Source organism: Vombatus ursinus, unplaced genomic scaffold, assembly GCF_900497805.2.
Source record: "Vombatus ursinus unplaced genomic scaffold, bare-nosed wombat genome assembly UNPS02014941.1, whole genome shotgun sequence".
Classification (NCBI taxonomy): domain Eukaryota; kingdom Metazoa; phylum Chordata; class Mammalia; order Diprotodontia; family Vombatidae; genus Vombatus; species Vombatus ursinus.
This window is the reverse complement of record NW_020954719.1, coordinates 1,856,374-1,871,775: the sequence shown is the minus strand read 5'-3', so window position 1 is coordinate 1,871,775 and position 15,402 is coordinate 1,856,374. Positions and strand designations below refer to the sequence as shown.

At 35.9% G+C, this 15,402-nt stretch overlaps 1 protein-coding gene across 3 annotated transcripts in view; it reads right to left on the bottom strand.

Annotated features, from left to right (window-relative positions):
* Window positions 1-3,281: 3,281 nt before the first annotated feature.
* The window catches only part of SINHCAF (SIN3-HDAC complex associated factor), a 37,197-nt gene continuing 25,076 nt past the window's right edge, over window positions 3,282-15,402 (bottom strand). For all 3 annotated transcript variants that reach the window (XM_027844271.1, XM_027844273.1, XM_027844272.1), the window contains exons 2-6: window positions 11,162-11,309; window positions 8,458-8,557; window positions 7,508-7,634; window positions 5,855-6,005; window positions 3,282-5,487 (exon numbers count right to left, since the gene is read on the bottom strand). In XM_027844271.1, coding sequence (XP_027700072.1) covers window positions 5,325-5,487; window positions 5,855-6,005; window positions 7,508-7,634; window positions 8,458-8,557; window positions 11,162-11,289 — 669 coding nt within the window. In that variant the 5' untranslated portion in view covers window positions 11,290-11,309 and the 3' untranslated portion in view covers window positions 3,282-5,324. The remainder of the gene's footprint in view (window positions 5,488-5,854; window positions 6,006-7,507; window positions 7,635-8,457; window positions 8,558-11,161; window positions 11,310-15,402) is intronic.

Sequence of the window (15,402 nt, the reverse complement as noted above, 5' to 3'; positions counted from 1 at the left end):
CCAAATATATATTTCTTAAATTGATTGAAATTCTAAATCAAGAGGAAAAAAAGTTCTTCCCAAGAAAACATGTTCAGTAGTATGTGAAAACAGCACCACCTTGTGGACAATCATGAAGTAACACTGTACCCTGAAAATTTTATACAGCAAAAACCTTCTAGTTCCATGGGAACTTTTTTTTTTAAAGTTTTTAGGCAATTGGGGTCAAGTGACTTGCCCACGGTCACACAGCTAGTAAGTGTCAAGTGTTTGGTCTGAGGGCAGATTTGAACTCAGGTCCTCTTGACTTCAGGGTCGGTGCTCTATCCACTGCGCCACCTAGCTACCCCGGAACTCTTTTTTATAAACTTTCCCTTCTCCAATCACATCAGCACCCCTTCCTCCTTCCCTCATTCACTTTTCTACACCATGGAATAGTAGATATATGAGCAATACTTTTCACCTCATCAAAAGAATTAAAATCTTCATTAAAATTTGGCTTTTGTGCTTATATTACAGATCTCAAAGATACAGGAAAGGCTGTAAGACATACCCCAAGAGTTATTCCAATTGCTATCCCATTTGGATCCACATAAATTGGGTTTATTTGGCAAAGACTTTCGCTTGGCATTTAAAACCCCTACCCCACCATGGCCCTCATCCTACCTTTCATTTCCTATTTCTCTCCTTCATGTATTTTCTGTTGTAGCTAAATATATCTGCTAGCTATGACATATATTTCTCTTCCAAGAGGTTCCCTTGGAATGCAGTCTCCTTTATTACTTCAATCCCTTAATTTCCTTCAAAGCATAGCTTAGATGACACATACTACATGAACCCCAAAGTTGTTACTGCCCCCCCCACCATACCTTGAAATTACTGACTTTTCATTTACTTATCTATATACATATTGTATTATCCCAGTGGAATGTAAGCTCCTTGAAGGCAGATATTACTTCATTTTTGTCTTTGTATCTATTCTTAGCACCTAGCACACAGGAGATATTTAATGCCTATTTAATTGAATTGAAAGAAAAGGGGCAAAAACAAACCTAACTGATCTTCACAAATCAATTTGATTCAAGTTGCTAAATCTGAAAAAGAAGGTATTGGGTTTGACATAAACTTTATAAAGTTTCAAGAGAGCAGACCTGGCTAACTTCCCTGGTTTTGGTGATGCCCTAAATTGTGATACATGCATATAAATACAGACATTTCTAGTTGTCCAAAATACTTTCCACTGCATCCAATGGATTCTCACACCTCTGGAAGTACTGATGTTGAGGATTTCAGCTAAAAATTCCTCCTCTCTACTTAATTTTGCCAATTTATTTTTAGGTGGAGATACACATAAAGAACAAATCAATCAAAGGAAAATAATTTCCAATAAACATAAGCACAGATTTCCAACTAAACATAAGAGTAGAGTGTAAATCTGAATTACCATAGATACACAGCTGGAAAAGACCTCAGAGGTCATGGTCCAACCCCATCAGTTTACACATGAAGAAGTCACAAAGGCAGTAAGTGTCAGATGAAGAATATGAATCCAGTTCCTCTGACTCCAGGGTTAGGGCTTTTCCCACTGAGCCACACTGCCTCCCTGGGACTACCATCACACACCTGTCTTCCATAGAGAAGTTATACATAATAACTTAAAACTTTCAAAGCCCTAGTCTTGAATCTACCAGAGACATTTCAAAGGTCCTGAAATACATTTTGGAGTTAATGCTTACTCATATACATAGCTCTAATGCTGAAGTTGCTAGGATAAGAACATCAGGCTTAGAGTCAGAAGACCTGGGTTCAAAACTGGCTTCAGACACTTACTAGCTGTGTGACCCTTGGTAAGTCATTTCACCTGTTTGCCTCAGTTTCTTCAACTGTAAAAGAGATAACAGCACCCACCTCACAGGGTTGTTGTGAAGATCAAATGAGATAGTAATTGCAAAGCACTTAGCACAGTGCCTGGTACGTCGTAAGCCCTATATAAATGTTAGCTGCTGCTACTGCTACTGCTACATAAAGATATGCTAAATACTCTTCCTCATAAGGTCTCCTGTTCTTGAATAAATTAAGAGAACTTTGAGAATGATTCTGCTTTGCTTAGATAAACAAAAAGAAATGCAGTTCTGAGCTGAACGAATACTCCTTCCATCTTAGAACAGAGACAAATAGTAGACTTTGAAAATAAATGCTTTCCAACCCACTAAGCAGAAGTTAAAGCTCTTTACTTGTAAGCCAGTAGTATGATTAATGCAAGGACCCTTGTGTGAGATATAATAAGTATAAGGCATTTGATACCTAAGGTATTATTTGCTCACAATAAGTAACCCAGCTCCATATACAGAGACAGTGCAAGAAAAAAAACTTTAGGTCTTTTTTGGAGAAAAAGCAAACAAAATTCCCAATGACATATCTATCTTTAGTTCCAAAAAGCTCTTTTTCATTCTTTCCCAGTTCACTAAACATCATACACTGATGATGGTCAAAATACTACCCTACCAAGCCTGGAGTATTAGGAAACTGTTGTAAGGCCACAAAACAGGTTGGTTTCACTGAGGACTTTAGCAATAAATCCTTGCTTCTGCCTTGAGTTCCTGTTTCACAATATTCCAATGCCTTCTAAATCAAAAGCTATACTTTACAAAATTACTGATGGAATTTAAGTCTGGAAGGCTAACTGAGAAATCATTTAATCCATCTACTACTTTAATTTTACAGAGGAGAAAACTGAGAGCAGTTAAGTGATTCACTTAAAATACTATAGCTAAGGCGTGGGGTCCTTCTCACTGGAGGTGTTCAAGCAAAGGCTGAATGGACACTTGTTAGGTGTGCTGTAAGAGGGGATTGTTGTTCAGTTATGGGATGGACCAGTCAAACTGCTAAGCTCCCTTCTAACTGTGTATAGCAGAAGGAACTTACAATGACCTGAGTCTTGGATTCAGGATGACCGAGTCTTGGATTCAGGATGACAGAGTCCTGGTCTATTATCACTTAGTAGCTATGTGAACTGATTGAGTCATTGAACTTTTTCTGTGCTTCAATTTCCTTGTCTATAAAATAAGTATGGCAACACTTTAAACTAAAATGGAGCCAAAAAAGATGACACATACCTGCTTCCTCTAGGTAACAATGCCAGATAGAGTGACTTAAAACAAAGTAATGGCCCCATCATTTGCATATAACAATTGAGAGGGACTGCAGGAGACAAAAGAATTATTTTTCATAAAGTCTATTTCAAAGTTTGCATTTCTCCCATGGCTTGATATATATACTGTGAAGACCAAGACCACTAGTTGTTGTGTTTTCTAAATAAGACTAAATTTATTCAATACCCTAGGAAAAGTTTTGATTATAAGTATATGAACAGTATAAAAAGTACAAAACAGATTGGAAGGTTTCTAATACATTAATACAAAGTGCATGACTACATACATTACATCCTACAGGCAAAGGAATAGGTGGAGGAGGGTGAAAATGACTGTGGTTGAGATTCAGCAATAAATAAATAAATACAGAAGTAGAGATGATCTATATTATAGTATATTCTACCATACTGCAGCCATTAAAAATGTACAAAAAAACCCATTTCAAAATAACTCAGGAAGAAAATGACAATGGCTAGAACTTATGCATGCACTTCAAATACTGTAGCAAAACACAGATAATCTATCCATTTTATCATACAGTAATGTGCATGGAGATTATGAAGTACGTATCCTTTTCTCCAAAACGAGGAGTGTATTGACTAATGGAGGAAATCTAAAAAACTATAGGGGGCCCGTAAAAATGGCTCACTCCTCATTCTTATGTCGTTTACACTATCAAACTTACAAAATCCAGTCTTAAAAATAAGCACCACATCATGGTACAAGATAAACAAAACACTCCTCTTCTTATCTTCACTTTCTGCACCGATTTGGTAGAATATATTGAATTTTACCCTCAAAATTTGGAACACTCTCAAAGAGGTTTTTGTCAGTGTGATGAACATGCAGTGGATTCAAACAGGAAATGTTTTTCTTGAAACCATTTTAGAACCGAAGAACATCATGTGCAGCATTTATTTTATCCTTAACATCGCAATGTTTGGAAAGCTTGAATTAGAAACAAAAAACAAACCCATTCTATATCCCAACACCTTTTCCTTCCTAGTGGAAGTTAATATTAAACATTAAAAAAAAAAAAAAAAAAAAAAAGGACAAACTTGTAGCAGTGCACTGCAGTATATCCCAAGAGGTTAAAACAAGTTAAATGCCCACCTATGTAGGTGAAACCTTCACAAAGGTCAACTGAAATAATCCAGAGCTAAAACTGAATCATGCAGGTCTTTGATGTAGTCACTAAGCAACCTATAGACAAGAGTTATATATAATATAGAAGAAAAATGTCAATTATTTACAGATGTGAAATTCCCTAGGAAATGTGCCCAGAAGCATTAACCCTTGTGTTTTGCACAATCCTGCAGATATGCATAATTGTTTCATTAAGGTGGATCACTACTTTTAATAATCAGTATATACAGTGTATTCTCTACCCATGCAGTGATGCCTCCATAGTAAGACACAGGAAGAATAAGAGCCTAGTCATTCTTCCCAAAGACTTGCTACATCTCCAGGAGGACCTGTGGCTTTATTTTTAGCAATTCCATATAAATTACTATTTTCTTAGACTACTAAAAAAGGGAGGAAGCAATACACATAAAAAAGGTCTCTCTTTGTCTTAAATTTAAGGAATGCTAGCTCCTCCAAGTTATCTGCACTAGAAGGTACAGTCTGTCCTGCTTAATCACTCAGTAGTACAGGTTTGAATCATCATAATCTTTGCAAGACTTTTGCATTTCAGAATTGTTTTCAAATGCCTCTCTGGTATTTAAGTCCTTTTCACTGATCTGTCAGATTTGCCTTCACAAAGGAAAACAAATGTTATCACTCACTTAAAAATGCCTAATCACTGTTTTTCAATAGAGAAAGACTAAACTACATATTGTTTAATGTACAAAAAAAATCCCATCTCTGCCTTCTATACCACCCTCAATGTTCATTCATTAAGAAGGGAATTAAAAAAAAACAACTCAAAGAGCATTTTACAGCAGCATTCAGCTTTCCTATCAAATACGTAGCATCTTAAATATTATGTACAATCTTTTTAGTAAGATAGACACTGGCTTCAGAGTTTGTTGAAGTGGAGAAAAAAATGAAAACAAATAAACAAAACCCACTTAAAACCATTCTAGAAATTGTCTTTTGGCAGGATAGCAAGTGTCCAAGTGAAATAAAGAGGGTCATTTTGTTGCCTTTCCTATACTAATTTTCAGTCCCCCTTCTTGAGAAACATTAGAGTCACCATTCCTCCTGATTGGAGACAGGCAGAGATTCTGGTCCCTGCTCCTCTGGTTTTTCTGCAGCTGCTTTCTTATTTCCACAACAGGGCTTGAATAGATGTGTGTCTATTAGAACTTCCCCAAAACGCCCTTTGTAGATAATCCCACAGCATACTTTCTGTCTGAGGGAAAAAAAACAAAACCCCAAAATCATAATTAATCTGGGAACATATGCACACAGAAGAACAATTTGCCAACAACCAGCACCATAAGCCCACAAGGTCCCACTTCCTCAGTCTAATTATAATTCAGGAGAGTCTTTCAGCAGTATCAACTGGCTAAGTAAAAGGTTAAAATAGCTATAAGTTTTGGTTTTCCTTTTTCAACTGGAAAACCACACAAAATCCCAAATTTCTACTTTATTCATGGATTCCTATATAAGCTGCAGCTATTAGCCAAAAGCTACTTTGTTGCTAAGAAACTAAGAAATAGTGGCTTATAATTTAAATGGTGTGAAAGTTGAGATAATTGTTTCACATGGCTCTTTACCTTTTCCAGTATGTGAGATCTAAAAAGGAAAAGACTGGTGTTCTGCTAGACCCAGAGCCGATCTCCATATCTGAGCCATCATCAGATTGATTACTGTAACAAGGGGATTGAGCTGGGGAGGCACTTGAAGTGGTGCTATGAGCATCAGAATCTACAAAGGAGAAGGAAAAGTTACAATCAGCGAACAGTGCCAACCTTCCCAAAGAAAAATGGTACATAATTTCAGTATAAACACTATGAAGAAGGTGGCAAGGTAACAATTACTTAAAAAATAAACAGAAAAAAAAATTTCATTAAGATGCTTATTCCCACGAAATTATCCTAACCAATGCCCCATCTATCTCATTTGTTAACACAATAAAGAAACCATTAACTGTAATAAACATTTAACTTCCAAAAAATCCAGGATTTACTATTACATTTTGACTCAGCAATCCAGAATGCTGCATTCTTTCCTCATGCTTTTCATTCACAGAGGACTTTTATTTGTGCAACTCAAGACCTCTACCTCCACTGGGGATGGTTTGGGTCACACTGTCCTCTGATTTTGCACATTTATGATTCTCCAGGGAATTACACACCTTCAGAAAGAAAATCCTTAGTGACCAGGATTAGACAAGGTATACCACTACTCTTAATAATTAGGGTAATAAGCTGTTTGTGTAGATGAAAGAGGTGCAGGAAAAGCCCTTTTTCCCTAGCCCAACTATCCTATGTTATATCCTATATTATTATGAAGCTCAACTGAGATATTATTATTGTATTAATTAGTAATAAGAAGCAGTAAATGATGGGTGCTAAATTAATGATAAGAGGAGAGCTTATTTCAAAATAGAAGTGTCAAAGAGGGAAGATCTGAGCTAGGGTTTCAAATGGAAAAAAAGATGCGTGTCCCAGTTAGCCTTTACCATATGGCCAAAATAATTTCTAAAACAACTCTGCTCAAAAAAGTTAAGAAGGGGCTGATTGCCTACAAGTAAAGTCTAAACTCTTGGCTTGGCATTCAAAGTCCTCCATGATACAGTCTCCATCTATAGTGTGGCATGATGGATGATCTGGGTAGGTGACAAGCCATATGACCTTGAACAAATCACATAAATGCTCTGGGCCTTAGTTTTCTTCATCTGCAAAATCAGTGTGTGGCAGGGAGAAGAGGTGGGGATCCAGGGTGTGCAGGAGTTGGACTAAAATCTGCTAGTACCTTTCTATCTCTAAATCCTATGATCCTACCTTCCTCAACTCCCCATTACACTGCTTCATGTATCATGCACCATATATTCTAGTCACAGGCATCCTGCATTTTCCCACCCAGCTGTTATTTCTGCTAAGAAGGCCCTCAACTACATGCACAAATCCTACCCATTATTTCAAAATCTGAAGAGTAGTCATCTTTTCCTTCTCTTAACTCTCAGAGCATATTCTCCCTTGTATTAGAGTTATTTATGTAAATGCTTTACTCATCTCCTACCATATTCAACACACAGCAGGGACTGATGTTCGTGAATAAAAAGAATACACAGGGAATAAAAAAATCAAGAATAAATGCATCAGGCTTCAAATTTCATATAAGTAAAATATTTTCTCTACCATCTTTGGATACCAATAAGTTTAATGGATTACACTAAAAGAGTAATTCATCAATTTCAAACTTACTGTGGCGTTTGAATTCCTTTTGCAATTTGTTGATCTGGTTGCTCTTTATTCTACTTCCAGAAAGACTTTTCACTTTCTTTGGCTTTAATGTAGTCTTTAGACTGGGTCCAGCCCTTGCATCTACCACCTGAAACAAAACAGTGTATTTTCACTACCATCTTTAAAAGGAGCTCCTTGTTTTCCTAGACTTCTGTCCCATGTACTCAGGAAAGTGACTTTAAGCACCTAAAGCATGGCTGCCAAATCTGAGTACACATCTGAGTGCAAAACGTTAGCAGTCAGATGATATTTCTACTTCTTTACATCGTGGCTAATAAAGGTTTCTGAAGATCTAAAATCTCAACAAGTACAAAACGAGTTTGGATAAATATGGAAGATTAACAATAGGTTACTGAGAAAAGTCAGACATACCTGGGGTAAACGATTCCACCTTTGATGCTTACCGTCTCTGTGACCATAGTAGTTGAGGGTCAACTACTATGGTGTTCCAAAGATACTTGGTATAAAGATGAGAACTGATATTCTACTGTTCTGAGACAAAATATCATTTCTTATATTTAATGTTCCCCAAACAATGACTGATGGAAAAATAAGCATTGCTTTCAAATATTTTAAATCCAAAGTTAACCTGCCTCAAGAAAAGACCTCATAAAAAGAAACTCTGAATTCTAGAATAGATACACAATTTCAAGTTCAGTTGTGGAATATCTAGCAAGACAGTGATAACAATATATCTTGTCTCCCCAGAGAAATCGAGGGTATTGGCGAATAGAGACAGTAAACAAAGCTTTGTAAACAAAACTTCTCCTTACTTTAAAAGTTTTTTTTTTAATATTTTATAAGAGTTCTACAATTTATAACAGCTATACAAGAAGAAAAAAGCAAGCCTTAATAGCATCACTCTGAAGAACTGTAAAAGAACAATAACTAGGAGAAGGAAAGGAACTAACATGATTCCAGTTTTTTTTTGATCCCGCTGGTAGCTTTTTCCATCTTTTCACCAGAAGCACACAGGCATTACAGATGTCTCCTGAACGAGTCTCATGCAACCTGATAATGGTGGAAAAAATAACACTGTGATTTTACTTCTTTAAGAACGTAAAAACATTTATTAAAGGACAGTCTACATATATCCCCTTAAATTGTAATTCCAGACAGTCTCTACTTTCTTTGCCCCACAGAGTTTATATTTCTAGAATTCACATTTAATAAACATTCTGGAAAGCCTACAACATATGTCAACCTCTGACCAACTACCAAGTGCTGCCCAAACCAGATTCAAATGTGATTGGGAAATGTTTAACATAATAAATAAAAACAATATAGATAATGTTACTTTGTGACTTTCTAATTTAATATAACCTGCAGGGATACATTTCTATTTCAGTTTGATACCACTGGTCTATAACATATTCTGTAATTTAAGAATTACATAAAATGAAGTTTTAAAAAATAAGGCAATAATAAAAATAGCACTTTGAGATTCATTGATATTATTATTCAAAATATATCTGTTGCCAATGAATTTTACTATAGTTTTATAAAAGATTAAAATAATTCAACATATAAATATCATATAAAGTTTCACATAAACAACACAATTAAAACAACATAATAAAAAACAGAGGGGCTATGAATAGAAAATACAGAAAGCATAATGGTAATTAATACAATCCCAGGTGGATGAATCAGCTTTATTCTAACCTGTTTGAGAAACTTATTTCTGTCTCAATTTTAATGTATATTGGTTGAGAGAGGAATGGAGAGGCAGGGAAAAGTTTATACAATGAAACAAAGAAGTAAGAGAAGCCATTAAGCCTGGCTCTGATCAGGATAAATGAAAAATCCACTAGCTCAGTGTTTCCTAAACTCATTTGGCTACTTAACACTTTAGGGTTTGGAAACACAATCCACAAGTACTAGTCTAGGAAGCATAGAATAGCTCTGGTATGAAGTGGGCAATTAGGTATGGAAGAGAGACAACTGGGTAAAGAGAGAAAATCCAGAGTTTAAAAAAAAAACACAGAAAAGTTACTGTACCTAATCTGACTTCAAATTTAATATGGGGGTGGGTAATATTACCAGAATAAAAATCTTCTCATGGAAATTTTTCAGAATGCATGGAATATGAAATGCCAGGGCTCTACACCAATTTAAGAAATACTGTTTCAGCAATTCACAAGTCACTTTAACTATGGCTTAACAATAACTGGCAAATCCTACGTTAAGGAACAAGCCATGCAATTAATTACTGACATGAGTACTGGAACCATAGTGTTAAAGTAAATACTTAAAATTTCAAAGATCTTTGATGTCTTCCACTGACGTTAATCACACCATAATTTTCATGAGCTATGGTAGTCAAAAATATTGCCAGATCACACCCCTCACCCCCATCTTCCATGAGGCAGTACAATTTAAGAGAATTGTGAAATAGTTCTTGAAAAGCCTAATAATAATAGCTAACATTTTGTATAGTGTTTAATATGAATGACAGGCACTGTAATAAGACTTTGCAATTATCTCATTTGATCCTCACAATAACCCTAAGATTAGATCTTTCTGAAACAATAATGAGCTCCCTTGCCCTTTTATCCCTACTCCCAAAGATCTACCATACCAGGCAGTGAGGAAATGTCTCTCCATCACCACATTTATGCCCAAGTATACTTGTTTAGTGACTCCAGCAGCATGATGAGAGGGCTAGTAATTCACTAATATTACCTTAGGTCTTAACCATTATCTTCCATTCACCAATCAGAGTGGAGAGCATTTACATCTCTGGGAACCCAATAACATCTCAGTGAAGTTGTTTTTTGTTTGTTTGTTTTGGTTAAAATCCACTGGTGACATCATTGTGAAATAATGAGTAACCTCACATAGGATATGTGGGCAGCTAGATGGCTTAGTGGATACAGTGCTGGGCTTGGACTCAGGAAGATAAATCAAATCTGGCCTCAGACACTTGCTGAGCTATGACCCTTAGTCACTTAACCCTGCTTGCCTCAGTTTTCTCATCTGTAAAATGAGCTGGAGAAGCAAATGGCAAGCCACTCTGGTATTTTTGCCAAGAAATCTCCAAGTGGGATCACAAAGAGTTGGACACGACTGAAAAACAACAAAATACAGGCTATGTAGCATTCCTAATACCATTCTGTTACATAAACAAAAAAACTTCCTAAAACAATAAAAGGAAAAATATGGTTGAAAACCTTCAGAAGTGACATGGATTTGAATCTCACATTCTGACAATCACATTAGCTCCACGAGCAAGGAAGGCAAGTCACCTAACCACACTGATGCTCAGTTTCCTTATCTTGAATATCTCCCTCAAACTCTGGTAGTGAGGACCAAATGGGAAATGATTATTAACTATTTGACAAGGTAGAAAGAGTCTTGACTCTTCTGAGTTCAGAACTTTAAAAACTCTTTCTATACCTTTTCAAACAGTTGATTATTTAGCATTTCTAGTGCTTCTGATTTTTTATATGAATTTCTAGTAAAACTATGAAAAAAGATTCAGTACTATTAGTAGCACATCAATCCAAGGGTCACTGCTGAGATTTTATTGCTGTATTCATTTCATAACGTGGGAATTCTCATTTAATAAAGAAATTTACAAACAAACTGTCATTCACTTTCAGATGATCTTACCCAAAGCAACTCTGGAAATCCTTCTCATAGCGCTTACTGTCAGTGAAACGAGAACTGGAAGACTTGGCTCTGCAAATACAGCAACCCTCTATACTTCTATACATCTTTGGTTTGTGGAAACCAAACATTTTGTCTTCTTTGCAGTAGCCTGTAAAGCAAACAGGAATCGACATAGCTCTGTCAAGGTATGTGAGAGGCATCAAGCTGCTCAGACAGGAAGAACAAGCTAACTTGTCACCGGACTGACATATTCGCAAATATCAAAAAGTATTTAAAGTCTTAACTATGTATTATATATTGTACTAAGGACTGTGGATAAAAACTGCGAAAATAATTCCTGTCCTGAAGGGGCACGCATACATTATAATAAATACATCCTCAGTGGAAGGAAAGTAATCTAAGAAAGGAAGCGGTCAAACGACTGGGGGGACAAGGAAGGCTTCCTGCAGCAGGTAACACTCCGGCTGAATCCACAGAGAACCCATGGATGTCAAGATAGGGAGGTGAGGACGGATAGCGTTTCATTCCACATTGCCACTCCTAAACACAAATTTTACGGGAATACATTTACGCATTTTCACTTTCCACTGCCAGTCCAATGACAAGTAATATGTCACTTGAGGATATTTAAGATATATCTTCATTACTTCACTTCTCCCACTAGGAAAGACTGAGGCAGAGTAGGTGAAAAGTAGGAGAACAGAGGACAAAAGAATATTTAACCAAATATTGATAACACACAAAACTATAGGTTTAGAGTTTATATGTATATATATATATATGGTACCTTAGAGTTTATCTAGTCTAATCCCTGTGTTTTATATATAAGGCAACTTTGACCAACTGCAGTAAAGCGACTTGCCCAAAATATTGAGCCTAGATTCAACCTGGATGTTTTGAATTCAGAATATCCCACTCTTCAGCAGGAACTACTAAGTCTACTCATACTTCAGAATGAGTATGTCCTAACAAACATGAATTAGAGTTATAAAAGCAAAGTAAGCCTTTAAAATAGACCTAGACATCTTTTTAACAGCAACTTACAATAATGAGTTCATTCTTAATAGTTTTCAGATACTGGCTGTCACAACCATTATTAGGGATTGGGAATTTTTTTTACAACAAGGTAGTAACTATGTCTAGATCAATACACCCATGTGAATGCTGGGAAAATGAAAGTGATTTTTAAAACGATAAATAGGAAATTCTAAGATGGCAAGTTCTTCACTTAATTGAAAGGACTAAAAAAAAGTCTGTAAAGATTAAGAAAAACTCAGGTTTGTGTTTTTTGTTTTGTTTTGGGCTAGGTAATGGGGTTAAGTGACTTGCCCAGGGTCACACAGCTAGTAAGTGTCAAGTGTCTGAGGATGGATTTGAACTCAGATCCTCCTAACTATAGGGCTGGCACTCTATCCACTGTGCCACCTAGTTGCCCCGTTTCAATTTTTCTTAAGTGTTAACTCAAATAAAGAATAAGATCAATTCATCCACCATTGCGCTCCTTCAACATTCTATGTCTGTGTGGCTATTCCGCAAACTTATTTCACAAAAATTTATTTACTGCGTTCTCTGAGAAAGCAAAGGAAACACATTCTAGTCAAGGAAGAACAAATGCACAGAGGGGGTAAAAAGCACAGAAATCAGAGAATATCCAGAAACCCAGTTCAGCTAGAATATAGGGCTGGTGAAGAGCAAGAATAAAGACCACTCAGGAGGTATGATGCAGTCAAAATACGGAGGGATTTAAATGCCCCACTAAGGAGTTTGTGCTTTATTCAATAGGCAATGGGGGCCTGTGGAAGTTCTCTGAACTGGGGTATAGAACTGTGCAAATGTATGAATAATGGATTGGTGAGAAGAAAGCGGTGGCTCGTAGGCTCAGAACTAGAAGGGGCTAATCTAGTCTAACCTAATCCAAAAGTCTAACTTTATGCAAGAATAACTTGTTCAAGGTCACACAAGTGGTAAATGGCAGTGCAGAGATTAGAAAAGTCCTTTGACTCTAAATTCTGCATTCCTTCTCTTGTACGAGCCTTCATCTCAGAATGGGAGAATGAGGGTGGGGGAAATATGAATGAAAACATACTTCTGGTTAAGATGGCAAGGTGAAAGGTCAAAGGAGTCCAACTCCCCCAAGAAAAGATTTAAAAGGAGCATTAGATTGAATGACGATCAAGAAATTCACGGAGAAACAGTAGTTAATGCCTTCAGTCAACCTGGCACTGAACAAAAGGCACTGAGGGAAGGCAGGGGAACTGGAAACAAACCAGAGCTCCAAGTGTGGACACATCAAAGGATATGGAAGCTAGTGGCTGGAGTCAGGGTCTAGCCACAGCACAAAGTCCCAAACCAGGAACTGACTGATGCTGTAGACACAAGTAAACAGAAGATATCAAACAAAATAAATCATCACTACAGGTCTAGAGAAGCACAAACAAAAGCTAAAACCAGAAGAGTAATTTTACATCAACTACAAAACCAAAACCAAAAACCAAAAAAAACCAAACAAACAAACAAACAAAAAAAAAAAAACAAAAGAGAAAGAGACTTAGCCATGAAGGTTACAAGAATGAATGAAAGATTTACAAGAGAATTCTATCAAATATTACATAAACTGCAAAAATAAGAAGTGTTCCTATTAAATTCCTTCCATAATACAAATATGGGCATAATATATAAACCACAGAGTTAATACTGAAATAGAGAAAGAAAACCAATGATTAACATCCCTTAATGCAATCTGATGAAAATATTTTAAATGAAATATTAGCAAAGAAGCTATAGCAATATATCACAAAGATTACACATTATGACCAGGTTGGATTTAGGCCAGGGAGGCAGGGTTGCATTAAAAAATTAACTGTACAGCCAGCAAAGTTGGGGATATAAAATAAACACACAAATCATTAGCATTTCTGTACATTACCAACTAAACCCGCCACAGCTAGAAAGGAGTATACTAATACAACTACAAAACTGTGTTTACAGATAGAAAAACAGAGTTGAATAATTAGAGAAATATTACCTGCTTGTGGTTAGATTGAGCCAATATAATAAAAATGACAATATAACCTAAATTAATTTCTTTCAATGCCTCACCAACCAAACTTACTAAAAAGATTATAGAGCTAGAAAAACAATTGTAAGAAAATTCAAGAGAAATAAAAGTTTGAGAAGTATAAGTGAAATAATGGAAAAAACCAAACAAAACAAAACCCAAAAGTGAGGAGACCTAGCATTATCAGATTTCAAACTATACTACAAAGCAGTAATCATCTAAAACAATTTATTACTGGTTAAGAAACAGAGAGGTCAATCAATTAGAATATATTACGTACATATGATATAGAAGTAAACAAACCTATCAACCTAGTGTTAAACCCCAAGAACCCAACAACTAGGGTAAAGACTATTTGACAAAGACTACTTGGAAAACCGCTCAGCAATATGATAGAAATATGATTTAGACCAACAGTCAGTCCATACCATATACAAAAATAAGCTCCAAATGGACACATGACCTAAATATTATAAACATCATAATATCACATGGCAAACATCAACAAATCAGAGGAAGAAATAAGAATTTACCTTTTAGATCTAGGGATAACATAAAAGTCCATGACCAAACAAGAAACAGAGAGGATTGCAGAAGTTAAAATAGACAATTTTAATTAAATAAAATTAACAAGCTTTGCACAAATTCAATGCAGCTAAGAGTAGAAGAAAAACAGTTAAACGTGACAAAAGTCTTTACAATAAGCTTCTCTGATAAACATCTGATGAGGAACTAATTCTACAAGAGCTATTCCCCAAATAATGGTCAAAGGATGTAAATATGTAATACACATTTATAAGATAAACTCAATAACCGTATCTCTAGATAAAATTTGTGCTATTGATATCTACATTTTAAAATGTTCCAAATCACTAATAGAGAAATTCAAATTAAGGCAACTTTGAGGTTCTATCTCATATCAATCAGATGAGCAAAGCTGAAAAACAGTAAAATGACAAATGTCAAAGGAACTGTGAATTCATTTAGGTATTCTGGAAAGCAATTTGGAACTATGCCCTCAAAGTTAGTAAACTACGAATACTATTTGACCCAGCATTACCACTACGAAGCTCATATCCTAAAGAAATCAAAATAAGGGCAGGCAGGTGGTGAAGTGGATAGAGCACCAATCCTGGAGTCAGGAGGACCTGAGTTCAAATTAGGCCTTAGACTCTTACTAGCT